The sequence below is a fragment of the Colias philodice genome, chromosome 2 (assembly GCF_061535455.1).
Source record: "Colias philodice isolate Cphi_HAF_F1 chromosome 2, ilColPhil1 Martin Lab GWU primary, whole genome shotgun sequence".
Taxonomy (NCBI): domain Eukaryota; kingdom Metazoa; phylum Arthropoda; class Insecta; order Lepidoptera; family Pieridae; genus Colias; species Colias philodice.
In genome coordinates, this window is record NC_143087.1 from 4,656,092 (window position 1) to 4,678,532 (window position 22,441).

The 22,441-nt window shown below is 33.3% G+C and overlaps 2 protein-coding genes across 2 annotated transcripts in view; one reads left to right on the forward strand and one right to left on the reverse strand.

Annotated features, from left to right (window-relative positions):
* LOC149490362 (ubiquitin-conjugating enzyme E2Q-like protein 1) overlaps positions 1-22,441 on the reverse strand; it is a 40,684-nt gene that overhangs the window by 8,277 nt on the left and 9,966 nt on the right. The window contains exon 2 of the mRNA XM_089703561.1: positions 19,794-20,368. Within this exon, the coding sequence (XP_089559687.1) occupies positions 19,794-19,924 (131 nt within the window). The 5' untranslated portion in view covers positions 19,925-20,368. The remainder of the gene's footprint in view (positions 1-19,793; positions 20,369-22,441) is intronic.
* On the forward strand, positions 3,179-5,175 carry LOC149490364 (THAP domain-containing protein 6-like). Its single transcript, XM_089703583.1, has 2 exons — positions 3,179-3,315; positions 4,388-5,175. The coding sequence occupies exons 1-2, from the start codon at positions 3,236-3,238 to the stop codon at positions 4,881-4,883; spliced, it is 576 nt and encodes a 191-aa protein (XP_089559709.1). The 5' UTR covers positions 3,179-3,235; the 3' UTR covers positions 4,884-5,175.

A 22,441-nucleotide genomic window follows, 5' to 3' on the forward strand; every position in this document is an offset into this window, starting at 1 on the left:
GGAGTAGTATTATATTTAAAAAAAATACGAAAAAATTTCAAGAATTACATTTCTTAGTAGGTGGTAGATAAGTATGTTGTATAAAGAATTTGATGTTGATATTTATTTCATTTATACTTACTACACCAGTGCGGGAAATTGCTTAGTACTAAAACAGGTTTATATTCATATTTACATAGTAATGTGAGTTTTCATTTCGAAAAATTTTGTGTAAGTATATTAAATTGAGTTCCTGGGTGATCTGGAAACACAATTGGGCCCGGAAGATGGCGCTGCAGTCACTCCTCCTAATCACATGAACCGATTTGGATGAATATTTGTGTGCACATTTCATTGTTGTGGGATGATTGGTTGATTCGTTTTCACATTAGCTAATATTATGTATTTTTGTTGTTAGAAAGTAAACTTAATTTAATGTTTATAATACATTATTATTGGTATAAATAAGCCAGTGTTCGTCTCACATTGCTGTACCTGCCTACCTACCCTACCAGGGCCTAACTTTGTTCTGGCTATTTTATTTTGATTATTTGTAATGAATAATTACAATTATAATAGTGTGCAAAAAATAAATACATGCGTCAATATATTTTGTGTATTTTTTTAAAAAATTTTTTTATTTAAAAAATATCATTCCGACCGCGGCTTTGCCCGCGTGGAATTAGATTATATCGTGAATCCTGTCTTATCCCACAGAAGTATTCAGTTCGGATAAAAAGTATCCTATGTGTAAATCCAGGCAATTAGCTATATTTGATCAAAATTGGTAATGTAGTCTTGACGTGATTAAGTAACAACTAACAAAAAAATATACAAATTAACATCCAAAGTTTCGCATCAGTTTTACTTTATTAGTGATATCTTCCACTCTTGACTTTGACTGAGAAGAATTAGGGTTTATAACTTCTTTCAGAAATATTACCTTTCATTTCTGGGCATGATGTAATATCTACGTCAGCATCAAATTCTATCTAAATCCATTCAGTAGTCCGCGTTATTGAGTACCATTTCATTTTTTCAGAGTAACAATATTTTTTGTTATTTTAAAGATTATTTATAACCTGTATTATTTTGTAATAAAGTAAAAATTACGAAATAATAATAATTATTAATAATGTCTAAATAGTTGTTAAAAAGAAGATTATTTGTTTATAAGCAAGAAAATAAAACCAATAAATCAACAATTAAATATATGTATAACAATATTATAACTGTATGACGACTCCATACATGTTTGTCCCGAGTCGGCTAGCGGCAGCGCGGCGAGTTTGCAAGAATGACATCGCGCACACCCGCGTTCGCGATAGCGAGCTATTAGACTCCGCCCGCCAAGCAGTGGATTTTTTTTTGTGTATCGTCTTAAGTGTGATGTGTGACGATAGTTTATAATTCACTAGCCGCTCCGCGCGGTTTCACCCCCGTGGCTCCTCTCCTGTTAGTCGTAGCGTGATGGTATATAGCCTATAGCCTTCCTCGATAAATGAGCTATCTAACACCGAAAGAATTTTTCAAATCGGACCAGTAGTTCCCGAGATTAGCGCGTTCAAACAAACAAACAAACAAACAAACTCTTCAGCTTTATAATATTAGTATAGATTTGTTACAGAAAGGTTGCAGAACTATTCACTACCTACTTGAAATTTTTTGGCATTGTAAATTTTTACAAAACATTGAACGTTTTTGAGGTCAGAGATCTAATAAAAAAACGTTTCTTCGCATCTTTATTTCAAATCCATTACGTCTTTCGTACCTTTTCAATAATCCTCTCTCAATAATGAAGCTGAGGTTAGATAAGTTATAACTCAATAAGTACTATGGCTCAGAGGATACTACTTAGATTTATTTTTTATAACTATAATATTTCTACAATAAAACAAGAATGTCATTTGCTAGGTATTAATTCTGCTTGTAATGGAATAAAAAGGGGACGTAATGGGATCCATTAATGCTAGTATAGAGCAAATAGCTCTACCAAGAGATTATGGACTCTGTTTAATGTACTTGCCATCGTAATAAAATAGTCATTTTGTTTCCTTTCTAAGTTTATCCTAACCTTTTCATTGTCTGAACAAAAGCATTATAATTGCAAAAGAAAAACTGCTTTGAAATATTTGAACCGGTAGTTATCATCTCAATGGAATGCTGTTTCTGAACAAACATGCACTATATAAAGTTAAATATCGACGTTCACCTTGATTGCTATGTGTATTGAATATTTAAAACGCGCGCGTTGTAACTTGTTTTTAACTTATTTGTAAACAGCGGTACATAATATTGTTAATGTATCCTGTTAAATTATTTTTAACAACATAATGAACATATATATAAATAATTTATAATTTACATTTTTATAATTTTAATAATTATGATTATTAAATATTGACTACGGTCTTCAGTAATAATATAGAAGCTTGCTTGATATGATGATGCGATACGACGTTTTTAGAGGTAGTAACTACCAAACACATCATGTGTTATTTTTGAGTTCAACACAATACAATATATAGAAGGTCCTATTATATCGCATGTCCTATGTAACAAATAGGTACTTCGTGCTTCAAGGAACATCAATAAGAGAACATTTTTCCTATGCATAAATCAACTTGATCTTTATATTACGGCATCAGGTTTCAGAGAAATGAGCCCCGATTCCCGTCACCGCTCGACCTAGAAATCAACGTTTCGTCCAAAATGGGGTCACATAATCGGTATTCGTTAACTGAAATAGTTCCAGCCGCGCAAACTTCAACACTCACTAAATTATAAGTTATTCAAAATTCCAATCTCGGAGAGGAATTAAAATATTGTGTCCATTATGTGGCTGATTCATTCAGGGTCAGAATTCAAAGAATTTCAAAACTCGTTTCGTAAAATTTAAAGTAGGTATGGCAGATGCATCAATACATGCTGCAGAGTTAATAAAAATACTTTTAATTTGAAACTAAAAAATATATTTTATTTTTTATAATATTAAGATAATGAATGACTGAAAGAGCAATATCGAATATCGGATACTATTTGCTCCGATACCGATATCGGATCGGATAATGTGAAAATGCTCATAAAGTATAATATAGACTACGCTATTTTATAGAGCGCGCACGAACGCAACGAAGTGGGAACTGTAGGTACGGGTGAGAACAAAACGACGTTCCCCCCGCGAGCGCGTGTAGTCGTGGTTGAGCGTTATCAAAGTGCGTTTCTCTAGAGGTTTTTTCCATATTTACGTATAAAAATGGTGAAATGTGCAGTTCGATTTTGCAAGAATGATTCTAGAAATCACACAAAATTGAAATCCACTATTACATTTCATCAGTAAGTCGATTGTTGTACTTATTTTTATGAAAATAAATCCAGCATTGCGGGAGTGAAGGAGAAGTGGGAGGTAGGCACGCGCAGGCTAGCCCGCGCACCTCACTGCCGCTTCGTGATCGAAGACATGTGTTACTTGACCAACGCGATTCGCGAACGCTGTACTCGATATAAAGCTTACTATATAGAAGAATACATCACTACATTTGCATTGTATAAAACAAAGTCGCTTTCTCTGTCCCTTTGTATGCATAAATGATCTAAGGCTTAAATATTTAAAACTACGCAACGGATTTTGATGCGGTTTTTTAATAGATAGAGCGATTCAAGAGGAAGGTTTTAGTATATAATTTATTAGATTTTAGACAAAGCGGGCGAAGCCGCGGGCGGTAAGCTAGTTTTAACATATTTATTTGACTTTAAAATTATAACATAAAAATGTACCTATTACCTATAAATAATAATTAAGTGGTGTGTTTTGTATGATTCACTATCTAATATTTTGAATGCGAATAATATATTATTATAGCACAGACTAATAATAATATACCTACTGATTATAGTGTAAATGTAAAGTACCTATGTAATGTTACGATATATTTTCTGAACTGCTAAAGTGATTTTGAAGATTTTGGTAGGTATGGAATGGATATTAAATAAAAAAATGATATATTTAAATATAAAAATGAATCGCAAAATGTGTTGGTAAGCGCATAACTCGAGAACGGCTGAACCGATTTCGATTATTCTTTTTTTATTATATTCCTGGAAGTACGAGGATGGTTCTTATGTAGAGAAAACGTAAATATGTACCACGGGCGAAGCCGGGGCGGACCGCTAGTATTTAATAAAAGATATAGATAAAATTTTGTAAGAAAAATAAAGGTTCCTAACTAGTTAGTTGTTATCTACAAATATAGAGTAAAATATTTTGAGGATAAACCTAGGTCACAGATTAGAGAATAGTTACTTCGTAACCTAGGTACCCAAAATACTGAATAACATATCCGAAAAAAAGTTAAAATATTAAAATTATACATATGTAACTAAGTAGACTTTTTTCTTATTTTTTCAGATTCCCAAAAGATCGAAACTTGATGAAAAAGTGGATTACTGCTTTAAATCAAGCAAATTTTGAGCCAAACATATGGAATAAAGTTTGTTCAGTACACTTTCTTGATTCCAATTTCTATGAAACAAAAAAAGGACTACGCAAATTAATAAGTACAGCTGTCCCATCGCATTTTCTTGTTCCAACAACACCTTCTGATCATAATTCCCCAGCAGCAGCGTCATTAAATTCTGGTAAAAAAACTGTACCTTTTGTGCAACACCAACCTTCTACTTCTACTTTAAACGATAACGATTCAGAAATGCCTTCAAATGTAGAAGATACCTCAAGAATACGGAAATTGAAAAAAGAAATTATTCGATTGAAAGACGTAGCTAAACGTCGCCGAATGCGATGCAACGCCCTATATGCAACATGTCGGCGTTTGAAAAAAAAAGTAGAGAACATGTCGCAAATACTCACCAAGTTGAAACAAAAGAGATCAATTCCTCAAGAGTAATTTGACCTTCTAGAATCGTGCGGAGTTTCTGCAGCAGCTCTCATTAAGAGAATGATAAATAAAGGCCAAGAATATTCACCAGATCTCTGAATGTTTGCGCTAAGGCATACTTATATATGAAATATAATATGTGATAAATATTCTGTTTGATATACTCAATTCTTGAAAAGCAGTATGCCAAAATTTGTATGGGCTGCGGTTCGATGATACCGAGATGATCTGATATTCATGTAGGTACATAGAAGAATTACTTACAATTAAGAAGGGTTAGGTATAAGGTCAGGTCTACCATACTAAAATAAAACACAAATAAATATAGAATTGTTTTTATCATCTTCCGCTTCATTTTCATAAAATATGATAAAATAAATGATTCTATATTTATGTTTCTTGTTTCTTCATGTCTATTTTCATCAAGTTGTGTCCGTTTTTTTATATTTTACTCCTACAAGGCTTGCATACATTTTCAAGTGTATAAAGTATAAACCTAGAAAAATAATAATATTAATCACCTATGAACGATTATAAACCTTTTGCCTAGATTGGATTCCTATCTTTTTTTAGAGAAATTCATATTAAACGATGAAGATATTGAGTAAGTATGTGATTTATTATTTTTTTGAAATAAAGTGAAAAATAAGATTTGAGAGAAGACAGAATCTATATACTCCATATGATAAAAATATAATATATATACTTAGTATTAAACAAATAATATGCGGTTATAGAAATATAAGATTTCTTAATATATTTTTTCACCTACAATGCAAGCACTAGATGGCACTTTATGATAGATTTCCAACAAATTACTTTCCACATTAATTCCACTTGCTTTAAATCAAAAGCTCACTCAGGTACTGGTCCAATACAGGATTCTATAGAAGCTCTATGGAGTATCAGAAAACATTTTACACATAGTAAATCTTCGTCTGCTACTGCTAACTGCCACCTTAAACAATAAAAAACATCTAATTTTATATGTTCATATTATTTTACTTCAAGAAGAAGTTTTTGCATCTTTAAATATATTTTTAATAAATAATAAATAATTTATAAACAACGAACTATTTTGTCCTTATAATGAGATATTATAGCTCAAACGCTCTCCATTTGGGCTTATGATAAGTATCAATTATGTGGAAAAGAAATTCTAAAGACATAAGAACGAAGTAGAAAAGTACTACCTAAGTGAAATTAAATAGACCGTAGGTACTATAATATACATACAATGAAAATGTTACACTTACACTTGTAAGATTGATCCATGTTCGTGACTTCCCTGACTTGACGATAGGGTATTGGATGGGTTAAAGACAGGGAACAATTCACACAACGTGGCATTTTTTGTAAGTAGTAAATATAAGTTGTTGAAGTAGAAAATATAAGTAGAAAATATAAGTTGTTAAGTGTGTTGTAAGAACTCAACACAACATTAAACTACTAAACTGTCCATGTTCGCAGAGGAATCTGAAGAATCAGCTGAACGCGAAGTATGAACGAATAAAGATCACTTATCTTGAAGACAGATCAATAATAAAGCAAATCAATAGTTAAAATACAGGTGTATACCGGTGCCAAACGCAAATAAAGCAGAAGTCACTTCACACTTGACACTTGTTATTAATTGTCAGTTTTCACTCATTTTCGGTGTTGCTAGGTACCTATTACGTTTCAAAATAACGCTAATTATTACAAAATATTTATTAACAAAATAAAACATAATTACGTTTAAATTACATTAAAATAATATTATTTAATAACTTTGAATAAAACGAACAAAACATGTTTATATAAATTAAAAAAGAACTAAGTAAGTAAACTTACGATATTAGGTACTTATTACGTTTATATCAATTTGTAGCGACGACAAGCCAATTTACGAGTTACCGAATTTCAAGTGTAGTACCTACTAAGAAAGTTCCCACCATAGGTTCACACGGTAACTCGTATATAAACAGTTCGTGCGCTATGCATGAACAGTTAAGGGCTTGTCGGGACGCGGGTTGGTCGCATTAGGTCGAATATTAATTACATACGAATAAATATATGTAGTTAACGAAATATAACCTTTGCGTAGTTATTTCATCTTTTATTACACCCGCACATAACAAGCCCCTACATTGGTGACTCCCGACGAAGAGTGAACATTATTATAGTGAATTGCATAGATATCGTTTGTTAACAATTAAAAATGAATCCGGCAGTTCCAGTTACAGCAGTTTCGTCGGTACAGTTAAACCTTCTCGAGCATTTAGCACAACTAAAGCAGCGGGTAAACCAGCTGGAATGTGCAGGCTCGAGAGGCAAATCGTTTAGCGGTCGAAAGTACGGAAATCGCACGCATCGCTCCGCATCCCGAAGTCGCGATCGTGCAGGGATATCAAAACAGAAAAATCCCAATTGGCTATGTTTTTTCATTACTGCTTTAAGCATATCGCCAGATTGTACTATCGTCAACCTTGTGCGTGGCAGAAGCAGCAGGAGAGCCGACTTTTAATAATTTTACCAGTGTCGAAAAATAACCAATCCGCGAGTGAGTGTACTGTGTAGTGATTATAAAGTGTAGTTTAGTGTAATTAAGACATTTGGTACTAAATTAATGACTTTAGATCTTAGTTTACGGCGACCGTATAAATGGTCATTATTTTTTATCGCCGAGGTATTTCAAACTATGTTTTTGTTTATAAGGTGCAGATTTTTTTAGCACCCTAAGGCCGATGCATCGCTCGCACTTATGACGGACGCATCGGATACTCATGTAGGTTATTTTTCTAAGAATCTATCTTAGATTGAACGCAAGTATAGTACGTATATAGGGAGTTATTAGCAATTTACTTGGCTATTCGTCATTTTCGGAATATGGTCGAAGGACGACAGTTAACGGTTTAAACGGATCACAAACCGTTAATTTACGCGTTTTCTAATGTAAATAGCGAGAAAGAGTTACCCAGACGTACACGACACTTGATATTCATTAGTAAGTTCACAACGTCGCATGGGCAAGATAATGTCGTTGCAGATTTGTTACCACGAGTCGCAACAATAAGTTGTCCCACAGTAATAGATTACGCGGAACTTGCTAAGAATCAACAAAAGGATTCTTATATGTTACAATTATCTAATTTGAAAGACGCTAATAATAGGTTAAAGAAAATAATGTTACTTGAAAGCGGTACATTTATTTATTGTAATTTAGATAATGTTAAAATTAGACCCTACTTGACTGATAAATTTCGACGTATTGCTTTTGATAGTGTACATAATTTATGTCATCCCGGAATAAGGACTACACGCAAATTGATTGAAAATCGTTTTTATTGGCCAAATATGAATCGTCACGTTGGCCAATTTTCAAGTTAATCGACATACAGTGTCAGGTTTAGGATCGTTTCTGCAGTGCGATAGGTTTGAACATATTCATGTTGATTTAATTGGACCTTTACCCACTTCACCCGAAGGTTTTAGGACGTATTGCCTAACCATAGTGATAGGGGGACGCGATGGCCAGAATGTTTTCCTACGAGAGATATAACTGCTGAAACGATTTCGCGTGTAATATATGAAGGATGGATCTCTCGTTTTGGTTGTCCGAAAAAGCTAACAAGCGATCAAGGACGCCAATTCGAAAGTCAATTATTTGCTACACTAATGAAGTTATTAGGTATTAATAAGTTGCGTACGACACCTTACCACCCACAGAGTAACGGGGCGGTAGAGCGTTGGCATAGGTCGCTTAAAGCGGCATTAACGGCTCGCTTATGCAATATATCATCATCTTGGGTTACGGAATTACCAACTGTGTTGCTAGGACTTAGAACAGCAGTAAGAAGTGATACCGGCATAAGCGCAGCAGAAATTACGTACGGAACAACTTTACGATTACCAGGTGATTATTACGATAAAAAATCGAGTTTTGAATTAGATAGCAGTCTTGAGTATGTAAGTAAATTACGAGACTCTATTAGAAAATATCAGTCAGTAGCTATTAGGCAGAATGAAAGACGGAACATATTTATTCACCCCGATTTGCAAAAGTGCGATTATGTTTTTGTAAGAAACGACGCAGTACGTAAGCCTTTACAACCAACATACGACGGTCCTTATCGTGTGTTGAGTCGAGAGGAAAAGGTATTTTACATTCAAATGACTGGCAGGAAAGTTAGAATATCTGTAGACCGTCTAAAACCTGCATATTATTTGAATGATGATAGTGATACGACATCTGGGGCAGATACTGAGGTTCCATTACAATTTCCAAGTAGCGAATTGCCTAATACACATACCACGCGTAGTGGAAGAGCTATACGATTACCAGTACGATTTAGGTAATAGTATTGTATTTGTAATTGTTTCAACTATTTTAAATTTATTAGAATTACGATGATTATAAGTATTCATAAGACTTCATAGAAATGTATAATAAATACTTAGTAATCAACACATCGTATTTAATAAATAATAGCACTTATGAAATTTGAAACGAGTTTTTTATTCATTGTTTAACGTTTTAAGTATGGTATTTCAAATTTATGTTTGTGTTGAGTTTTGATTGAAATGTTTACTACTTAGAAATTTAAGTACTTTTGATTTATGGCTTATGAGTGTATAGTAATAGCCTTTGTAATATTAAACGATACAAGTGTAAAGAACGTATTGAGATTTGAAATGTTAATGTTACTAAGTGTTAGATGACGTGTAACAATTATCGCACGCCACTTAGAAGCACCAACCAAGTTTTTGTAATAACATAAATAGTTTAACGAAATTAGGTGTTAACTGTTAACCACTTGTATACGTTATGATTGATTTATATTGTGAACATTTTTTTATACTTTATATTGTAAACATTTTGTACCTAACCTTATAGCGACATTTTATATACATCTGTTTATTGTTTAATTTTATTGTAAGATTTTTTTACTTGTATACCTTTTTTATTTTAAGGGGGGAATGATGTAGCGACGACAAGCAAATGATGTTACGAGTTACCGAATTTCAAGTGTAGTACCTACTAAGAAAGTTCCCACCATAGGTTCACACGGTAACTCGTATATAAACAGTTCGTGCGCTATGCATGAACAGTTAAGGGCTTGTCGGGACGCGGGTTGGTCGCATTAGGTCGAATATTAATTACATACGAATAAATATATGTAGTTAACGAAATAATATAACCTTTGCGTAGTTATTTCATCTTTTATTACACCCGCACATAACAAGCCCCTACAAATTTATTAGAACAAAACTTAGGCCTAGAGAACCTTTTTTCAGTGATACGATTCTACGGGGACTATAAATAACAATCCGTCGGCCAAGGTTGCCAACCGTACGAGGTTCCTCGTACAAATACGAGATTTGTGGTCATCCATACGAGGTACGAGGACACTATTAGCCTCGTACAACTTTGTACGATATTTTGGTATGAGTAAATTTTATAATTATAATTTTTCGTTGCAGGCAACATTTTGTAGCCTAAATCGTAAGTATCCAAGCCACTTAAAAACACTTTATGGAGTTTATGGTTAGTGTGTCAAGAACCGGGGATTAACCAGAAAATAAAATATTGCGTTCCTGACATTAGTCGTCTTTATAACACATAGAACATTGATCAACATCTATCTACTTTTATTTGTGTTAACTAGCTATTGGAGAATTGGAGTATTTGCAAAAATATAAGATTCTATTGTTAGTATTTTATTTGCTTTGCTTCATACGTTGCATAGTAGCGTGGTGTGGAAAAAAATTTTCAGTATGAGTGATAGTGACGAAGACAATGATCGTTCGCCTACTCTGACTCCACCTAGAAAATTATCCAAAATAGGCGGATGGACAAGAAAAAAGGAAGGTAACACATCATCGCAGCATCGTAAACAAAATTATAGACAACAGTGGTTAAAGGACCCGGCTTTTAAGGATTGGCTTCTGCCAGACACCAATGATATAACTAAAGCTAAGTGTGCGTTTTGCCCAGGAACATCAATGGTGGCTGAAATATCTAATTTGAAAACTCATGCCTCTTCAAAGAAACACCTGGGTAATAAACCTGGATCTAGTGGAAAAATGCAAACCTTAACATCACTTGGATTCCAGAGAGGTGTGACTTCACAAAATAAAGAAAAAATTCGTGCAGAAATTAAACTTGCTGCTTTCTTCGCAGAGCATAATATTGCATTTTTGGTTGCTGACCATTTGACAGATTTATTAAAAGAAATTGCAAAAGATTCTAAAATAATAAAGGAAATTGAGCTCAAACGCACCAAAGTAACAGCTGTGGTAAAGAACGTTCTTGGAGAAGGACATAAAGCAAATTTAGCGCAAAAATTAAATAAAAATTGTTTTTCGGTGATGACGGACGAGACAACAGACGTTTCAGCAATCAAAACTGCTTGCGTTGTGGTGCGCTATTTTGATCAAGAAGCTCAAAAGATATGTAGTGCATTTTGGGAGTTGTACAAAATTTTTAGGGAAACTGCCGATGCTGATGATATTCCCACAGCCAACGCCGAGAATTTATACAGAGCTCTTATTGATTCATTCACCAGCCGTAATATCCCATTGACAAATGTTATAGGTTTTGGCTCAGATGGGTTATGTTATGATGGGTGATAACGACTGTAAAAACGAGACTTATACGTGATTTTCCAGGAATCATAATAACGAAATGCGTTTGTCACTCGGCCCATTTATGTGCCAGTGAAGCATGTAAACAGTTGCCTGAAGGTGTAGAACAACTAGCTCGAGCCAGCTCGACGGCGTCGGCCACTCAGTTCAGTCAGTTCTATCTACAAGCACCTACAAGAAGCTTTTCGTGCCCATGGAACTTAAATAATACTTAATCGGAAACTGTGCGTCCCTGGAACAAATTACTCTACATACTAAAGGGCACAGGTCAGCATCACAATAGGAAGATACTATGGTTAACGAATAATTTATGAGAAATTTCGAGGGTTATCTAAATATACCCACAGCGTTAGAGCCGTTAGATCATTCTTTTATTTCACAGCACGTCATCTCCTATATTGCTGGTTATATTATGTAACAAAATATTTACCTACTATCAAAAAATAGAGTGCACGGACTGTTTATCAGCTATAGTAGCAAACGCACCTTCTCATAATAATTCATTCATATTATGTATTTAAAGGAACACACGGAACAATATCCTAGCATCTATGAGAACTATGCTACAGCTCCAAAAATAGACGAAAGAGAAGTGTACGAGCAAATAACAAAGCTAAAATCTGATAGAAGCCCGGGATCTGATGGGATATCAAACGAGGTCCTAAAACTAGGCGCTCCGATCTTAATCCCTCATCTAACTAAACTGTTCAACCTTGTACTTGATACAGAAACTGTTCCAATACAATGGTGCACATCAGATATTATTCTATTGTATAAAAAGGGAAATCCATTAGACATCGGGAACTATAGACCCATCAGTTTACTAGCTAATATATACAAAACCTTCGCATCAATTGTTCTCAAGCGAATAACAAATAAAATTGATAACGCTCAACCAATTGAGCAAGCAGGCTTTCGCTCAGGCTTCAGTACTATGGACCATATACAGACATTGGAAAATGTCATGGAAAAATATAGAGAGTTTAATAGACCCTTATATTTGGCCTTTATTGATTATAGCAAAGCCTTTGATAGTATAAGCCACAAATCAATTTGGAACGCTTTAAGTGACCTAAAAATTGATCAAAAATATATCAAAATATTAATGAATATCTACAATAATAGTACAAGCAAGGTTAAACTGGAATCAAGAGGAAAACAAATTAAAATAGAAAGAGGGGTTAGACAGGGTGACCCGCTATCACCAAAACTATTTATTGCCGTTTTAGAAATAATATTCAGGAACATAAATTGAAAAAACAAAGGAATAAAAATAAACAATAACTATCTTACACACCTGAGATTTGCAGATGACATAGTTTTAATATCAGAAAATCCAAGTGAACTAGAAGAAATGATAAACAGTTTGAACTTTGAAAGCCACAAGGTCGGATTAGAAATGAACTCAAAGAAAACTAAAATAATGTCCAACAGCTCCAACATTCCTATTTGTGTAAGAAATAATACTATTGAATATGTTGACAAGTATATCTACTTGGGCAAACAGTTATCATTCAATAAACTAAATAATGAAGATGAAATATCCAGAAGAATAAGCATAGCATGGCGCAAATTTTGGTCCCTTAAAGAAATTTTAAAAGGAAACTACTCTTTAAAACTCAAGAAAATTGTATTTGATACCTGCTTGTTGCCTTGTCTACTATATGGCTGCCAAACATGGGTGTTCACAAACAAAGTAAAACAAAGGATCAGATCAACACAAAGCAGCATGGAGAGAAGCATGCTAAACCTAAGGAAAATATATAAAATTAAAAACACATCAATCCGAGGAAAAACAAATTTAACTGACGCTCTCACACAGGCACTGAAACTCAAGTGGCAATGGGCTGGACACATAAGTCGTTACACTGACGGACGATGGACATCGGAAACATCATTGTGGAAAGGACCAGAAGGATTGAGGAATGTAGGTAGACCAATCAGACGGTGGTCTGATGACATTGTCGATATAGCTGGGAAGGACTGGGCTTCCTGCGGTAAAGACCGGCATCAGTGGAGGAAGATGGAGGAGGCCTTCACCCAATGTGGGATCCAACACAACAACTAATATTTATGTACTTAGTAATTGATAATAAATTTCACATCTACTAACACAAATTGTAAAATTGTTAAACTGTCTAATTTAAATTAATATATTCTACTAACAAAAATTGTAAAATTGTAAAACTGTTGTGTGGAAATAAAAGGCTTTTCTATTTTTATTTCTATTTATTATGTATTTAAAGATAGAGAAGGTCTTACGTATCCATCAGAGGACGTGATTTATTTGTGTAATGCCGCTGAAAAAGTAGTAAAAATTAATATATAATTATGTTTTACTATTTTTTTATATTATTAGGAATTAGATATTATTATGTGGGAAAATATTTTAATCGAACTTTACTTCATTATGAATTTTGATTGTAAACAATAGCGCTATAACTAGGCTAAAATGATATAACATATTGTCGCGTTGCCTCAGGTCACACTCTTCGTCCACAATATCTACGTAACTATAGTACTACCATGTCTTCTAGACTTCGTCACACTAAGGGGAATTGCGTAACTGGTAATTTATAAACAAATCACAGTATATATGTAGCGTTTGTGTTACATAAGAAAATACACATGTAGGACTGTAGGTATACCTACGTATAAAACCGTATCATCATCATCATCAGCCCATATATGTTCCCACTGCTGGGACACGGGCCTCCTATGAGGGTACAGGCCATAATCCACCACTCTGGCCAAGTGCGGGTTGGCGGATGACACAATATGTCGTCGAACTTTTTAATTCTTCGACATGTCGGTTTCATCACGATGTTTTCCTTCACCGCTCGAGCAGTGGTAATGTTACAACATGCGCAGATAAATTGAAAAAATCAATTTATTTCCTGCGCGCTCGCCTGGTCTCGATGATTTATTCCATTCTAATACCAAAAACTAATACCACTGGTATTTGTTTCAACTCATATTTTTTTCTATTCCGAACGGATACCACTTTTTAAATAATTTAATTTAATGTACGAACGAATACCAACAACTTGAATTTGGTACAGTCAGCGCAGTCAAACCTAATCAAAGTAAATTTGTTTTTCAATATTTTTATGTAATCGTAATATAATGCTTAAAACTTTCCAAATTCACTTCACTCCAATATTTTTACAAAGGTTAGCATAGGTAAGAGTAGTTTTAGTGAATCATCTTGCTATTTTTTTTACCTGCGAGAAAGGGTGAGTTTGCTCTATTGTTCCAAAACGATGTGCACAGACAACTATTATGAAAAATTCGTGGATCACATACGTAACTGACCAACTCCTCAAAAACAAAATCTCCGTAGGTCACTGCTTAGAAAAATTAAGGGTTTAGCTACTAATTGTTGAAATATAAGAAATTATATTTTACACGTCATTTAGCTGATTATACTAATAGTTGATTTTCTGTGATATTTTATAATTCTTAGATTATAAGTGAATTATTCATATATGACGTTTTTGCAAAAAAAAAATTGCTGATTCATTGCTATGTAAGTGATGAATGACTGATTTGATTATACAAAAAGTTGATTTTCTGTGATATTTTATAATTGTTAGATTTAAAGTGAATTTTTCATATTAGATATTATTGCAAAAAAAAATGCTGATTCATTGCTATGTAGGTGATGAATGACTGATTAGATTATACAAAAAGTTGATTTTCTGTGATATTTTACAATTGTTAGATAAAAAGTGATTTATTTTTGTTAAAAATTTACCTGACATAGTTGTTATGAGATAGGTAGACGTGAATAATTACGTACCTGTCTAATAATAACTATGTCAGATAAATTTCAATATAAATTAAGAGTTAATTTTTTGAGATATTTTGTAATTTTTAGATTGTAAGTAAATTCTTCCTGTTTGATGTTTTTGCAAAAAAAAATATTATACAGGTATAGAGAGGAACTAAAATTATATTAAAGTTGATTATTTAAGTGATATTTTATCATTGAACAAGACGTTTGCTAACAAAATTTGATTTTTTTGGAGTTATCTGTTTTTTTTTCAATTAAAGGTCTTATATTTACATACAAAGCATTTTTACTGACTGTACCTTATATCTTTGAACTTGTTTCTGGTATTAGTTTAAACAATGGTATCGGTTCGGAATAGGAAAAAAATATGAGTTGAAACAAATACCAGTGGTATTAGTTTTTGGTATTAGAATGGAATAAATCAATATGTCCAATGTCCATAATGAATACCCATTAGGCCCTTCATTGACTCATGTATCTTACATTTAAATCAGATAATTATTATGAATACTACTTTATTAACCGCTTTGTATGAAGTAATTAAACATGGATGCAAATAAATTAAAAAAATAATTTGGAAAATCCAAAAGTGCACGCCTCATAATTTTTTTTTAATAAATATTTATTAATTATTATTTTTGTTTATTTAATAACAATTAAACCACATCGAATCAGACCCTGAAAAATGAAAGGGTTCTATTCCTGAGCATACTCAAGCGTAAGAGAAAAAAAAAAGACTCGATTAGTAAAGTATTTCGGTCGCTATCGTGTTAACAAGAAAAAGGATCCGCACATACAGACACACGGACGTCCAAGACAGAACTTTTTTAAACTGTTTTTTAACTAGTTTAAATAACAAAAATGACATCAAAAATATCATGAACGTTAAAAATAGTGTTTTTTCTTAATATGTGTGTGTATGTATTATCTTACAAGTGCAATGTATGATACATAAAGACATTTTAAGTTTGAAAAATCAGATGTTTTGCGCGAAGTGACAGTAGTACCCACCTCAACGCTTCGCCTATGAGGCGTGCAAAATAATGCAAATAATATAATACTTAAAGTGGCTAACTAACTATATCCTTTCTAGTTCTTCCGGAAAATTAGAAGCTGGTATTCATTTCATTTCAATTTAACACAATTTTGGAGTTGGAGTAGTATATCATTTACGCCTGCGAACGGTGTAAATATGAATACTGGGAATATTAGACAGCTGGCTTGATCACAAACGCCATAGCTCTCGCTTTGTCATAACCACAATCGATTGACTTGATGTATTGTTTTTATTGTTCGTTTGAAGTCATTGAAAGTTGTGTGAATCATAGGTCATGAACTTTTATGTGATAAATCGTATAAGTACTATATGTACCAGGTACCTACTAAATAAAGTATATCGGAAAATACAAGACCGGCGTATATTTTTTTAAATAAATCTTTACAGTAAGATTACTTATAGAATGACCTTAATATGCAAACGATCGATATCAAAGTAAAATAAAAATCAAAACCTATTCTTGTTACAAAAGTATAACATTTTTTTCCTTTTGGAACAAATCCCCTAGCTCTACCCACGATCAACGTTATTAATGTCAACCCAACCTTCCTCCAGCGTTCTCATAAATACTTATTTTACCAATACGTTTTATCACAGACTAATAATAATATACTACGTATACGGTTTTATGCAGTGGTGCAGAGCAGTGGTGGCTCAGTGGTGAGACCTCGGACTTCGAATTGATAAGTCCGGGGATCGAGACGATTTATTCCATTCTAATACCAAAAACTAATACCACTGGTATTTGTTTCAACTCATATTTTTTTCCTATTCCGAACCGATACCATTGTTTAAACTAATACCAAAACAAGTTCAAAGATATAAGGTACAGTCAGTAAAAATGCTTTGTATGTAAATATAAGACCTTTAATTGAAAAAAAAAACAGATAACTCCAAAAAAATCAAATTTTGTTAGCAAACGTCTTGTTCAATGATAAAATATCACTTAAATAATCAACTTTAATATAATTTTAGTTCCTCTCTATACCTGTATAATATTTTTTTTTGCAAAAACATCAAACAGGAAGAATTTACTTACAATCTAAAAATTACAAAATATCTCAAAAAATTAACTCTTAATTTATATTGAAATTTATCTGACATAGTTATTATTAGACAGGTACGTAATTATTCACGTCTACCTATCTCATAACAACTATGTCAGGTAAATTTTTAACAAAAATAAATCACTTTTTATCTAACAATTGTAAAATATCACAGAAAATCAACTTTTTGTATAATCTAATCAGTCATTCATCACCTACATAGCAATGAATCAGCATTTTTTTTGCAATAATATCTAATATGAAAAATTCACTTTAAATCTAACAATTATAAAATATCACAGAAAATCAACTTTTTGTATAATCAAATCAGTCATTCATCACTTACATAGCAATGAATCAGCAATTTTTTTTTTGCAAAAACGTCATATATGAATAATTCACTTATAATCTAAGAATTATAAAATATCACAGAAAATCAACTATTAGTATAATCAGCTAAATGACGTGTAAAATATAATTTCTTATATTTCAACAATTAGTAGCAAAACCCTTAATTTTTCTAAGCAGTGACCTACGGAGATTTTGTTTTTGAGGAGTTGGTCAGTTACGTATGTGATCCACGAATTTTTCATAATAGTTGTCTGTGCACATCGTTTTGGAACAATAGAGCAAACTCACCCTTTCTCGCAGGTAAAAAAAATAGCAAGATGATTCACTAAAACTACTCTTACCTATGCTAACCTTTGTAAAAATATTGGAGTGAAGTGAATTTGGAAAGTTTTAAGCATTATATTACGATTACATAAAAATATTGAAAAACAAATTTACTTTGATTAGGTTTGACTGCGCTGACTGTACCAAATTCAAGTTGTTGGTATTCGTTCGTACATTAAATTAAATTATTTAAAAAGTGGTATCCGTTCGGAATAGAAAAAAATATGAGTTGAAACAAATACCAGTGGTATTAGTTTTTGGTATTAGAATGGAATAAATCGACATATTATACACAAAGGGCGACAAGATTTTACAATCTCTTTTCTAGTAAAGTTCAATTTCCTCAATCTTATGCACGTCACAAAGGCTTGGTTTCAATTTGTAATGAGGTGTGACGTCAAACTCTGTATCACATGTGTTGTACAAATTTTGGCCGCTACGTTTGAGTTCCGTGTCTTTATTATTTTATCAGTAATTATATTCTATATACCTAATACCTTTTCTCAAATAAACACTGTTCACGTCAAGTTCTATTTACTCAAATAAATTTCGTTTTTATGACCCTACCTACACAAAAAAGTTATTACAATTCCGTGTACGTACCTATTACGTTCATAAAAACTTGACTGTATCATAAAAAAATGTAGAGCAGCAGAACTAGATTCTTGATTTAAAGCGACATTTTGGTTATTAAAATCCTCTGTTTGCTGGTGTTTGTGGGTTACGTACCAATACTGTCTAACTCCTATCAATAGTTAAAATATTATTACTACATATTATCTACAATTAGATAATAATTTACGGAATGCAATGAAACTTGAAATATTGAATATCGTTCAAAGGTGATAATGTAATCAAGTATCTTAATATTCTATTCAATGTACAGTCTACTTTATATTAGATAGTGGCGCTTGGCGAGCTTAAAAAGAAGTTCGTTGATATACCTACAACTCGGTTACAATATCTGTGGACCTCGCTGGAATGCGGAGCCCCTTCCCGTTCCCCTTTACCTCCCCGCGCTCGCCCGCGGCGCGTCATTACGGTTAGCAATTTCGTTGCGTTCGCGACGTGACGTCATCGAAGCCAGGTCCACAGATATTGTAACCGGGTTGTAATTATGTAATTATGATTCCTGCATTTTATACCTTATTCTAAAAGTGTATTTTTTGTTTAATTTGATATCAATCCTTAATAAAATTCATTGTCAAATTGCATGATAAGCGTTATTCTTTTTCATCGCTGCTATTGTAGATTTGTAGAGTACCTATATTCATCGTTGTATCATATGTTTAACTTTTGTAAATGCTGTATTTATAATTGCATGTAAATGCTGACCATCTGGAAATGATTTAAGGAAATTATATACCTAACATGAATAAATACTCCATCTTATTGAACAATTAATTAGGTAAGGTAGGTAGGATATACCTACCTACAATAGATATGGCCATTCGTAAATTCCAATAATATTTTAATACGTTTACTGTTATGAATTAAATAGTGTTCGTCTATTTGAATTAGAAACCTACTAAACTACAAATGTTTACATACAAAATTTTGGTATCAAGGGCATCAAAAAAACCACCAAGGTTCTAAAACAATTTCATACTGTGTAAAATAAGAGAGTAAAAATAAATCGTTTTGAAAAACTATTAGTAAACAGTAATTGTTTACAGTTGTTTACATTGGCGCTAGAGCGATAATAATAGATAAATTACCTGTGCCGTCGAAATAAGCCTCGTCTTGAAGGAGAGCCACTCGGCCCTGCACCGTCATTCTCCCGCTTTTCTGAGCTTCGGAACAATTTCTTGAATGCGGCCGCTACCTTCTCTTTGGAACGCGATGTCATTTTTACAACAATTCACAATCTCGCACTCAACAATTAATATTCACACAGATTTCGTTCGGTTTGTTTACATTAGCGACGATGACAATGCCTGCCAAAACGAACTTCAGTTTTGAAAATCGTTTCCACTGCACCAAAAGAGGCGTTAGCAAACAGTCTTGAAGTGTGAATGTTGCATAACTGAGTCTCGCGCCGCACAAGTGGTGGTGCACGTGCGACTACTCGCGAAGTGAGAGTGCCGATGAAATTGAAACTTGGCACAAAGAATGGTGACCGGTTATCGATGCAACATTTAGCGAGCGCAGTGCCGCCGTCATAGTTAAGTGCGTAACCGCATCACGCCGGCCGCTGCCCAGTGCGTTTGGCGTGTGAATGAACCATCCGCGGATGAGATCTGACGTCGCGGCTCTAGCCGCTGCGCGCGTGAATTCTGTGAATCCGCTAGCCCTGAAACAAAGGAAACTGCTTTACGGTCATGATTTGGGTCAATACTTATTAAATTTATTATGACCCTCACAATATCTGATAATATTTTGTTTATATAATATACTAGATATAATCTTAATACATATTATAGATACATATTTGTGATAAATGATAATATCTCCACGGACCAAGATTCCCCTCCCCGTCCGATTAGGGCCCTTCTGGCCTCCTCCACTCAAGCGACAGCTCAAGCCGAGGTTCGTGGTCCCCGTCAAGGGGAGACGCCCTTGTGCATGTCGCTACCAGGGTGAACCTTCAGTTCACCCCCGCGTCCGCGTTAAAATGTAGAAGCCCTTCTGGCTAACATTGAGAGACACCACAAAAAAAAAAAAAAAAAGATTCCCCTCTCTTGCCTATTGCCTCTGCCTGCAATTTGGTTGTAATATTTAATATTAGGCTAGTAGGTATGAGATGATTATACTAGTCACCTTAATTTGCTCTTCGTATTGAGTTGGGAGGATTGCAAATTGAATCATCTATAGCCGAATCTTATTAGATTCCTTAATTTTGCGACCCTGATTTTCGTTATTGCTAACCTGTACCGTTATCTAGAATCTAATATACCTAAGTACCTAATTACTGAAAAATATATTTTAGTTAGGTTTTATTGTTTCAGTGTCTCAAGTGCAAATGTGCTTCGTTAACATATGCGTTAGCACTTAGCACTGCTATACAGTAAATTTTACATTTTTTGTTATTAAAAAAGGTGAAAACTAAGGCACCTACGTAGGTACATAAAATAAGATGTGGCCATCGTAGTTTCATTACAGTAATGGAAGCGTTTCATGTCATTTGCTCCCAACGTCTATGGAGCGTTAAAAGACTGCATCTAAATATATCTTTAATCAGATGGTGCTGCTTGAATAATGAACATCTCCGTGGGGGGCACAGATGGGATTCATTTATTAATACAAATGAGTGACCGAATTAGCGAATCTCTTAAAATAATCGAGTGTAACGGACGCTTTTATTTATTTATCACTGATTTTTATAGGTTTAGGTTTTGCAGATTTAAATTGATCCACATAATTTATATTTTGAATTGCTGAGCGAAATATTCACCGCTTGATTTAAAAGTACTGTCATTTTCCTCAAAATTGGCCGAATATTCCCTAACATTCTTTTAAAAGTAAATTCTTGACCTTTTTACTACGTCAATGAAAATCACAAAACAAGCACAAAACATTGCCTTTTCGACAGCAAGTGTAAAAAATACATTGTAAATTGTAATGAACGAATTATGCTACCTGTTTCTACACACAGACTTGCTGTGTTATGCTTGCTTGTCAGTGGGTGGGATGTTTTGAAATTATTGAGCTCATACCATCTTTGATAAATCGACGATCGTCATTAAGGTGTCTGGTGTCTGATGCTATGCATTGTTCTCATTACAATTAGTTCTAATTAACAATTTATTAGGTACATTATTTTAAAAATAGTAAACGTGTATATCGAATAGTTACTAGAGGTTTTTTAGATTAAATTAAAAATTTTACTATCTACAAAAAAGCTCGTGCTTTAGGTAACGTAACGGCACCAGTCTTGTACAGATTAAGGAAAAAATTGAAGTTTTTTGCATATTTCTCGTAGGTTTTTTAACTTTATTGGATATTGTTAAGTTATACCTTTAGTTCAATGTTAGTTTAACGTAACCAATGTTAGAAAAAAGATTACAATGCATAAATAATGAAGTTATTTATAAATTAAAAAACCACTTTTTTGCACCAGTGATGGACAGTGAAAATCTAATGATGGACACCCAGTTTTGGACAACTTCCAGTTATGAACACCCATTTATGGACTGTACCTAATATTTTTTCTCCAGTTATTTACACTTGGAGAAGACTTATAGTTCATCAATAGAATCTTGAAAATGATGATTGGAATATAATAAATCGGGGATGTATTTATAAAAAATAGTACTTATTAATTATTTTGCATAGTTATAATATTTAAAACAGTCTTAATTTCCATTTTCTAGGCAAAAATTGGACAAATGCATCGTTAAATACGAGTTATGTCCGTTAAGAAACA

What these genes read in the sequence shown, in the direction of transcription:
- LOC149490364 (XM_089703583.1), top strand. Translation starts at nt 3,236, where the DNA reads ATGGTGAAATGTGCAGTTCGATTTTGCAAGAATGATTCTAGAAATCAC. An exon ending in TCCACTATTACATTTCATCA is followed by an intron (nt 3,316 to 4,387) that starts GTAAGTCGATTG and finishes TTATTTTTTCAG; the next exon opens with ATTCCCAAAAGATCGAAACT.